This window comes from Miniopterus schreibersii (genome assembly GCF_964146895.1).
Source record: "Miniopterus schreibersii genome assembly, chromosome: 12".
Taxonomy (NCBI): Eukaryota; Metazoa; Chordata; class Mammalia; order Chiroptera; family Miniopteridae; genus Miniopterus; species Miniopterus schreibersii.
Window position 1 is genome coordinate 11,998,509 of NC_138112.1, and position 10,691 is coordinate 12,009,199.

At 44.7% G+C, this 10,691-nt stretch overlaps 1 protein-coding gene across 1 annotated transcript in view; it reads right to left on the reverse strand.

Annotated features, from left to right (window-relative positions):
- Positions 1-8,047, reverse strand: part of CUL5 (cullin 5) — a 70,687-nt gene extending 62,640 nt beyond the window's left edge. Inside the window, exon 1 of the mRNA XM_081154567.1 lies at positions 7,582-8,047. Within this exon, the coding sequence (XP_081010693.1) occupies positions 7,582-7,605 (24 nt within the window). The 5' untranslated portion in view covers positions 7,606-8,047. The remainder of the gene's footprint in view (positions 1-7,581) is intronic.
- Between the last annotated feature and the right edge of the window lie 2,644 nt (positions 8,048-10,691).

Consider the following 10,691-nt stretch of genomic DNA (forward strand, 5'->3'; position numbering starts at 1 on the left):
TCTGTCTTCCTTTCGTTGAGTTGTATGAGTACTTTATATATATTTTGGAAATTAACCCCTTATCAGAAGTATCATTGGCAAATATGTTCTCCCATACAGTGGGTTTCCTTTTCATTTTGATGCTGGTTTCTTTTGCTGTGCAGAAGCTTTTTATTTTGATGTAGTCCCATTTGTTTATTTTCTCCTTTGTTTCCCATGACCTAGGAGATATATCGGAAAACATATTGCTAGGAGATTTTGCTGCCTATGGTTACTTCTAGGATTTTTATGGTTTCACAACTTACATTTAAGTCTTTTGTCCATTTGAGTTTAATCTTGTGTATGGTGTAAGTTGGTGGTCTAGTTTCATTTCTTTGCACGTACCTGTCCAATTTTCTCAACTCCATTTATTGAAGAGACTGTCTTTACTCCATTGTATGCTCTTACCTCCATTGTCAAATATTAATTGAGTAGATTAATTAATTGGGTAGATTTCTGGGTTCTCTGTTCTGTTCCACTGATCTATATGCCTGTTCTTGTGCCAGTACCAGGCTGTTTTGATTACAGTGGCTTTGTAGTATAACTTGATATCTGGTACTGTGATCCCTCCAACTTTGTTCTTCTGAAAAAGAGTACTTTTTAAGATTGGAAAGCTATGGGATCTGACTGAAATGTTTTAGTGGCAGGGAAGGAAAATTCAACAGAACATAGTTAAAAGTGATATTTAGGGTAACAAATAAAATTATTTTCTGTTGTACATAAGTAAAATAGTGCCCCATCTTCTGAACATTCTTGATTATACTGTTTTCAACACAGCCCTCACTGCTATGAAACCTACCCAATGTGTTACTTCTTTAACTTGTCTGTCACACAGTATCCAGCAGAGTAGATGCTCACATATTAGTGGAATGAACAAACCCCAGTTATACAGATCAAATATCCTCAATGTTACCTGTATATACTCCATGTATAATGACCAATGTTTTAACCTGAGCTATAACTTGTTGACTTCTTTACAGAGCTTATCAGACACCAATTTACTCTACCTACTCTAGTGAGGCAAGAGGCAGATGACTTTCTGTGACAGAGCTGGATTCACCAGGACCCTAGCAAAACACCTGATGAGAAATGCCTGTCTTTGTCTACCTCTCTTCTTCACCCTCCTCCTCTATGCACCAGATAGAAGCCTCATATCTTCTTGATACCCTCATGAATCTAAAATTCTCTTGAAATGCATTGATAAATGACTGATTTCTCAAAGTTTACCTGGAACTATGACTTCCTGTTAGTAGCTTTAATTAACACACATCACTTCCAGATTATGGTAATTATTCACTCATTTATTTTCACATGCCATGAAAAATTCTCACACATTTATCACAGTTTTACAGTAAGCGATTTTGTCCATTATTCCCATTCCCACCCCTACCCATGGTCAACATACATGCCCCTGAATTCCTTTTCTCCCTAGGCTGTGAGTGTCAAATGTAAACATGTCTCTAGGACAAGACACTGGAGTGAGGGGAGGCAGCCCTAACAATCACGTCCCTCTTAGATGCCAAGAAGGCAATTTCCATCAACCCAATGAAACCTGACAAGTAAGGTTATAAATAAAAGGAGAATCTTATGTATGTTTAAATAGATATTAAAAAGAATGATCGAGTTGTGCATATTAACTACATTCATTGACAACATTCAAATCTTGGTATCATATCCATATTGCTCGCCAAGCATGTTCCTGACTCAGTTCCTTTGCGCTGGCTGTTGTGTTCCTTCTACCCGAAACCCTTCTCACCCACATGTCACCTCCTTAGAGGCCTTCCCTAACCATCCTATCACAAATAAACCCATCACTCTCCATCCTGTACCCTGATTACTTTTCTTCATAACATTTATCACAACCTGACCTCACAGTATATACTTACTTCCTTATATGTTTATTGCCAGTCTTCCCCACAAAGATGTCTGCCTAGATCGCCATTATTCAATTGGAATTAGAAAATGCTAAATACTTGTTGAATGAATTTATTTCCCACAGACTTAAAGACTCCTGTTTGGTTTCGATGAAAATAGTTTCATTAGCACAAATGCCCCCCGTGCCACCCCACAAATCAGATTCTGAATACACACACAACAGAAGTAACAGAGTAATAGGATTTATGTGAGAGCCAAGAACAGATTGAGGGCCTAACACTGTATCTACTCACATATTTTCCAAATACTCCTCATTATCTATGGAACTTTATTTCAAAATCCCTTGTCCAGCACTGAAGACCTTTCACAATCTAACTCTGACTTTCCTTTGCATTCCTGTCTCCCACTGTTTCTCATATTCTGGGCTACTGTGCTGCAAAGACTTCAAGGAGAACCACTCATATAGAATGCAACATAGCATGCAGTCCTGCTGCACAGTAGCCATACTGACATAGTCTCCATTCCTGCCAAATTTTCTGCTAATCACCAACTACAAAAGGTCTACCCATTCTTCAAAATCCAGCTCCAATGCTTTCTCTATAAAACTTTCCTTGATCATCCCACCAGAAATTATCTCAGTCTGTGAGGGACCATACAGTACATGACAACACTCAAAGTTCTTGACTTAGAGCAAAACCATCAGTACTTTTTAATCTTTTAGTCTATGGTAAATTCCCTAATAGGCTGGGCATTGTTTTACACATCTTTGTATCCTCCATGATGCCCCGCACATGTATCTCATAAAATTATTTTAATAACGAGTAAATTCTACACAATTCTGAATCACCCCTTTGCAGTAAATGGTTAAGGCCTCAACACTAATAAAGTCCCGGCACTAATTAGGCTTACAATCCAGAAAAGGGGATATGTAAACAGATCCTGTAATACATAAGGCGTAATCCTAAATGCTAGAAGAGACTGATGTAGTACAATGGTTGTGCAGAGTAGGCAACAACGAATAGCAAATGAGAGCACTAAAAAGAAAGGAGGATTTGGGCTGAGTCTTGATGAATAAATAAGATTTTAACAGACAAACACTGAGGGGAGGGGGCATTCCTGATAGAAGAAACAGTAAACATAAAGAATCTTGAAGACTCTAGTATACTAGTGTACCAAAAAATAACCAGCCAGGTAGACAGAAAGAGGTAGAAGGGTAGGGAGGTAGAGGCAGAGACGGAGAGGAGGAAGGGAAGGAGAAAGGAAATAGGAATATTAATGTGTTATTAGGGAGAAGACCCAGCTGGAAGGATCTCAAAGAATTTGAACCATCAAAGGTATCTGAGCAGGAAAATGATATGGTTAGTACTGTTTTGGTCTAGAGCTCACATCAGAGTTAAGAGATAAAAATAGTGAAATCATGGGAGTTAAGACTGTCCCAGGGGGAAAAAAGACAGAAAAAGGCTAAAGATTAAATCCTGAGAAATAATTATATTGGGGAGGGAAGGAGAGCAGGGAGGTCAGTGAAAAACACAAGTGATTTGAGAGATAGGAGACCAAGGAGAGAATGTCATAAAAACCAAAAGGGAAGGAGAGGTAGTAAGTAATCAACAATATAAGAAGAGAGGATGAGTGTCTGAGAAGGATCTCATTTGGCAGTGCAGAGGTTGCTAGAGCTCTTAAGACTAACAGCTTCAGTATAACTGTGTGAGGGTAGGGAGAGAGCCAAGTCATGGTAAGTTAAGGGAAAAGGTGAAGAATTTTAAAGGTAACAAGTGGGGGCTGCTTTTCTAAGAACTGCAATAGTGAATACAAAAGAGAGAAAAGAGCAAAAGTTTGAGGCCAATGCAGAGTACAGGTTAAGCTCATATGAGGAGTTACATGAACTTTTTTATCCCCATAGAATAAAGGAGACTGAAACAAAATAACAGGAGACATGCTGAATAAGCAGAAGGAGACAATACAAGAAGGTGCCTTGGAAAATAGGAGAACACAGGGGGAACCAGAAATTTTTGTGATATTGACCAAGGAAGTTAAGGGCACTCTAAAAAACTGGATAAAGTAATGTGCTAAGAATTAAATGGGGTGATGCTTAGCAAAATGAGATCTAAACAATTGCTATTTGAAAAAGGATACTCAATAGGAAATAAAAAAAATGAGCACTGAGGGCCTAGATGATAAACAAACAAGCAGAATTAATGTTGAAAAGTTATAAACTCTCCAAGCAACTGATAATTGCATGTCAAAATGTACAACACAAACCTTTGTACTATCTAAAAGATTTCCAAAATCCAGCAACAGTCCACTTTCTTTTATTTCAAATAGGTTTTTTAAAAATTGATTTTAAAGAGAGGAAGGGAGAGGGAGAGGGGCGCGAGCGCTAGAGAGAGAGAGAGACAGACAGACAGGGAGAGAAACACCAATGTGAGAGAGAAACATCAATGTGAGAGAGAAACATCCATCAGTTGCCTCCCGCAAGTGCCCCCAACTGGGGATCAAACTGGCAACCTGGGTATGTGCCCTAACTGGAGAGCGAACCTGCCACCTTTTGTGTACGGGATGACGCCGCAACAAACCAAGCCACAACTGGCCAGGGCAACAGTCCACGTTCTTTAAATAGAGAATACAATTATTATTACAATCAAATTCCAATATTTAAAAAAGTAGGTAGTTTTTACTGCATTGAGTTCTGATTTATAAGTTTCATATTTAAGTTTCGAATCTTGTTATCTTTCATAACACACTACCTACCCCTCTGAACTCTGTCATCCACAGATTCAATAAACTCAACCCAAGTTACTGGAAAACAGGACGACATTCCTGAGGTAGGGCACTGAAGCCTCCCTTCCGGGCTGACAATTTATTAGTCACCAGTCCTCAGGTGCAGTTAGTTACTTAACTGATAATGAATCAAATTCTAACTATATTCTTATGTAGCTCACCTCTCGCCATGTTGACCAGACGACATGACAATTCTGTCCAATGTGCTCTGCAGAAGCCCTGGCCTTTGTGGCTCACCTGACTGGGGCTTTGTCCCACACACACACTGGACGATGCTGGGTTCCATTCCCAGTCAGGGCACATACCCAGGTTGTGGGTTTGATCCCTGGTTGGGGTGTGTACGGGAGGCAACTGATCAATGTTTCTCTCTCTCTCTCTCTCTCTCTCTCTATTCATGCCCTGGTGAAATCTAATTGTACAATGTCCAAAGCATTTTTCTAATGAGCCAGTTATTAATTCAGTCAAAAAAGGAAATGAGCCCGGCCGGAGTGGCTCAGCAGTTGAGCATCGAGTAGGATCCAGGAGACAGGGGTTCGATTCCCGTTCGGGGCACATGCCCGGGTTGCGGGCTAGGCAGCCGATCAGTGACTCTCTCATCATTGATGTTTCTATCTCTCTCTCCCCCCTCTTTTCCTCTCTCTGAAATCAATAAAGATATGTTAAAAAAAAAAAAAAGGAAATGAGGCAAATCTGCCCACACCCTAGCCAGGCCTGTCTCTATTCAAGGTACCACCGGTCTTGAATTTAAGTGATCCTAAAAATTATGTTATGGTCTATCCTGGCAGGATCACACTACATTTCTCCAGGAAGACAAGCTGCCCACTCTTTAATTAGCTACTCCTAAATATATGAATAGAAGGGAATCCTCCCTCCCCCAGTAAGGAGAGAAAAAAAGAAAAGGAAGCTTTCTGGCCAATTTAAATAGGTAAACTTTTGGTGATACAGATAAAAGAATTAAATGCCTCTTTATAATGTCCATTATGTTACATACGTTGAACATATTTAAAATCACATACTACATACAATAATATTTAGAAATTGGTTTCCCCCCCTGCAACATTTCATAAAACAACTGTACTGAAATTTTCCCAGTGACTTTCTGGCATGTTTTCATGTTCACCAGTGACCGAGTGAATGAGCAGGTTTTCAAAGCACTGTTTCCTTCCTTTCACTTATAGAAGTTGCCCGAGTCGCAGAACTTCTGAATCTCTGCTACGCTGTTAACCTAAACGCGAGGTGCTCGCCGTCCACACGCGGGCAGTCCCCCCGCAGGTGCGCGGCGGCCCCAGGCACAAGGTGAGCACTTCCGGCCGCACGCGCATCCCAGTCGGTCCTCCGCGGGGCCTTGTCCGGGGTCAAATAAAGGGAATCGCTCCTTTGAGAGGGAATTATTTTGGGGGAAAAAGACCTTGTTGTATGGGCAGGTAATCAAGTCAAAAATTACACACAGAATCAGGAAAGCAATGGTTTCTTAAAAGCGCATTTCAATGAAGAACAAGCCGGTGCTTACGCTACTCGCGGGGGCATTAACAGCAGGCGTCGGGAGCCAGCACGGTTTCTCCCCGAGCTCCCCTAACCTGTTAGGACTCTGCGCTACTGTTATAAAAGAGCGGAATACGATGGGCTGCTCGACCCCCACGAATTGTTTTTCTTAAAGAGCCAAGAGCAGTACCTCGAGTAATTTACGTGTGTTGTGCACTAATCGCCAGTCACTGTTGTAAGCACTTTACGCTCAGAAAGGACGCCCTGATGAAACAGGTGCTGCTGACAATTCCATTCTACGGAGGAAAAACCAGGCAGACAGCTTAAGAAACTTGCCCAAAGTCAAACAGCTTCGAAGCGGCCAAAACTGTGCAGCGCAGGCCCCTCCCCCCGGGCGCGGCCTCCACGGTGCAGCATCCACGGGGCTACAGCTTAGGACGGTCCCACCTATCGGGCGGTTAATACAGCGTCTAGAGAAGACAGGACACAGGCTTCTGTGTATTTCAACGTACTTCCTACTCCGTTATTTCCTATTATCCATCTACACGGTCTGCAGGCATAAGAAGGCTCCTCCGGGTGACGGGTCCTCTCTTCATCCTATGTCCCCCGAGCCGGTCAGACCCCCATTTTAGTACATAACGTTCAAGGCAAAGCGTTCCTACCGCAAACACAAGCACGGGACAGACGGACTGGCGCCCTGTCTCCCTCCCTCTCCTCCCCGCGTTCAGCTGGCGGCGGAGAACCGGCTGCTCCGTGTTCCGTGAGGAGGGCACTTCCCGGAGCCCGACGGCGCCCGTGCCGCTGCCTCCGCGCCCGACGGGTCCCGGGCGGCGACCGGGCCGCGGGGCAGCTGCCCGGGGGGAGGGGGCGGCGTGGGGGGCGAACAGGAACGGGGGGGAGGGGAGGGGAGGGTGCACCGCGCGCGAACGGGGGAGCGGGTGGGCGGCTCTGCGTCCGCCGCGGGCTTTCGCGCAGAGCCTGAGACCAGGAACCGAGGAGGCGGGGGCAGCCGGGAGGCAGGTCAGGCAGCGTTTCCCTGGGTTTTCCTTTTATGTAGCTCAGACTCTCGTTTCAGAAGAAACTGAGACCCTAAGGGTAGAGCAACTGCCTGATCGGTCAGGGCACATGCACCTCCTTTCATCTCCGCCCGAGGCCACCGCCGGGGCCTTGCAAGCGTCGCCGCCCGTCAGCCCGCCGCCGGGCCTTCCTCACACCGGTCAACGCGCGGGGAGGGACAACCGGAGCCTCTCGACCCCAAGGCCGGAGCCCCGCGTCCCCGTCCTCGGCCGCGGCCTCCCCGGCTCCCCCTTCCGGTAGACACTTCCCACACTTCCCCCCCCGCCCCCCGCGAACCTGAACCGAGCCTTTCCCGAAGAGCTGAACCGAGAGGCCACGGAGGAAAAAGCCAAGCTGGACCGAGGGTCTTACCTTTAACAGATTAGACGTCGCCATGTTCCTTCAACTTAAAATCTCGCGAGACGGCGCGAGATTTCGTGGAGCTCGGGACCAGGCCCCGACCGGAGGCCGGAGTTCCCACCGGGTCCCGCGGGCCCACCGGCCCGCACCGGCGGTGGGGTGGGAGCCGCGCGGCGTGCCGAGAGCGCTGACCTCGTCCCAGGTGCCCGGAGCTTTCTCACTCTTTCCCCCTACATGGTTACCGGAGCTTCCCCACACGAAAGCGCTCATGCAAACGCTCAGGGGCACGGCTCCGGCGAGTGGTGAGAAGGTAACGGGAGCCGACCTGGACTGGAGGAGGAAGCATGGACTCCACGAGCTCCCCCACGCCTTCGGATCGGCCTTTGTGGTCGCACCCGCAGCGGCCACCCGCAACGAATTTAGCTGGGCTTAGGCCCTGCAGCTCAGGTTCCTCGGCCGCACCACGTGACGGGAGGGCGGGGGCGCGCTCGGGAGCGAGCGTGGGAGCCTGGAAGCCTCGGTGGGCAGGGAGGCGGCGAAGGGGGCGGGAGCGCGCCCTCTGCTGGCGGGACGCGCATCTTCCCTCCTCCGCTGCGCCAAATCCCGCGACTGGGTGCTAAGGGAGGTATCTTATCCCCAGTGAAGTACTTAGGACAGCTGTCTTCAATATGAGTTGGCACATAGAAGCCGCCCAATAAATAGTTGTTGAATGAATATATGAATGAATGAGTGAATGAATGAATGAATGAATGATCAGGCAGTAACTATTAAGCTTGGATTTCCTGAAGGCACATTATTTTAGAAGATTCTAGACCATAAGCCCCCAAGCTTTATCCCTTCAGCTCATGAGCCACTGGCCAAGGAAAGAGAATAAAATTTATATGTCAAACCTACAGTGTATACCTGATACTGTATTATGCATGTTTACAAAGAGTAGTCATTCCTACTATGTTAGAAATAAATAAGAGCTATGGAGTAGAATATGCCAGGGAAAGGGGATGCAGTCTGAAATTTTAAACAGAGTGACCCAGGTGGGCCTCACTGAGCAGATGGCATCCGAGCAAAGACTTGAAGGAGGTAAGAAAGGCGGCCAGGCCTATGTGGGAGAAGAGCATCCCAGTCCCTGGACTCACAGGTGGCAGGTTGCCCAGAATGTGCAAGGAACAGTGAGAAGGTTGGTGTGTTCTGAGCAGAAAAGTAAGGAGAGCTTAAGATTGTATAGGGCTTTGTTGACCACTGTAAAGACTGGTTTTTAAAAATTCCAAGTGAGGTAAGGCATCATTGCGGGCTTTTGAACAGAGGGTTGCCATGGCCAGACTCCCATTTTAACATGATTACTGTGATTGTTGCATAGCAAATAGAAGCAGAAGGGTAATTTAGAAAGCTTTTGTAATATTTCATTAAATCAACACAACAATCCTGTCACCTAGGTGTCTCCACTTTACAAATGACTTGGTAGAGAGCAATCTAGGCACTATTAAATGAGTAAGTGGTAGAACAAGGGTTCAGAGCTACTATGCCGGTAATGTCCTGGCAGAATGTTACCACAGGGATGACTCTTAGAGGTCATCCTTATTCTACAGATGAGAAAAATGAGGTTCAGAGAGGTGATCTGGCCAAGGTCACTCAACTGGGTCAGAGAAGGGCCCTCATTCAAAGTAAACTTCATATAGTTATGGTTCCCTTTTCCAGTGAAACTAAGTTATCTTCAACCCTCGTCCAGCTCTTCTGCTTAACTTAAAATGTAAGACTCTAGATTAAATTATAATCAGCTTTATGTACTCTTAAAAAGGTGGGTGACAAGCTTTGATATAACAAATGAATGAACGTAGGACCCTACTTAAAGAATCCAATTAACTATTTAATACTTGTTTGAGTACCTACTGCAGACATACCTTGTTTTATTGCTCTTCCCTTTACTCCACTTCACAGATGTTGCATTTTTTACAAATTGAAGGCAAGACCCTCCACCAGCCATAAGATTCCTCCTCGCTTTATTGTGGTGGTCTGGAACCGAGTCCACAAAAATCTCTGAGGCATGTCTGTATGCACTAGGCACTGGAAATAGAAATAAATGAGACAGAGAACACTGCCCTCTGGGAGCTTATAGTCTTATAAGGGAGCCAGATATTAAGCGTAGTTACTCAAATCAAATATTACTTAATTGGGATTATGATAAATACTGCAAAGGAAAACTACAATGTGTACTTGAGAACATACAGTAGGGAGGGCAGCTAGTATCCCAGTTGCCACCATTCTATGGCCACACTCTGAACCTTACGGCTAGTTTTGAAAACTCAGTTTCAGGCATCCCACGGTCTAACAAGACATTCCATTCCCCTAACTCACTTGTTCTGGCAACACCACTGCTATGATTCTGACTTGAGTGAGTTCTCCGCTCCATTGACCCCACGCTTCCCTGTTATCTACCATCCCCTCCTGTTTTCACTTTCTTCCTCACCCAATTTAGATTCCAGGGTTCATCAGTATAGGAGTGTTTAAGTATTTAAAATGCTTGAATATTTAATTTAAAAATAAAGAACACAAGCACATCGTACAAAATTCAGGAAGTGCTAAAAGGAATACAGTTAAAAGTAAGCTGCCTTCTTTCTGGGGTAATGGAACATTCTGTATTGTAGGGATGTGGGCTATTCAGGTATATGCATGCACTTGTCAAAACTCAGCCCATGTACCCTTAAGAGTTCTGCATCTCATTTAAAAAAAAGTAAACAAATTTTGAAATTTACTTACTTAGTTAATGATATTTATGCTAAAGACTTCAGGGATAAATGAAGTTATGTTTACAGTTTGCTTGAAATGTGTCCAAAAAATAAGATGGATTGATGGTTGCATATAAAGGTTAACAAGGCAAGCATAGTAAAATGTTAATAACAGAATCTAGGTGGTGGATATACTTACGTTCTCTGTGTAAAATCTTTCAGCTTGCCTATAAGTTTGAAACTCTTCATAAATAAATGTTGGGGAAAACTTTTTTAAAAAGAGGCCTCCCTTCCTTCAGTCCCCCAGATACTCATTCCTCCTCCTCAGAGACTTTGATGATAAGTTTCTTGTGAATCCCTAGGATGTTCTGTGCATATGTAAGCACTCAGGTTTGTATGCTT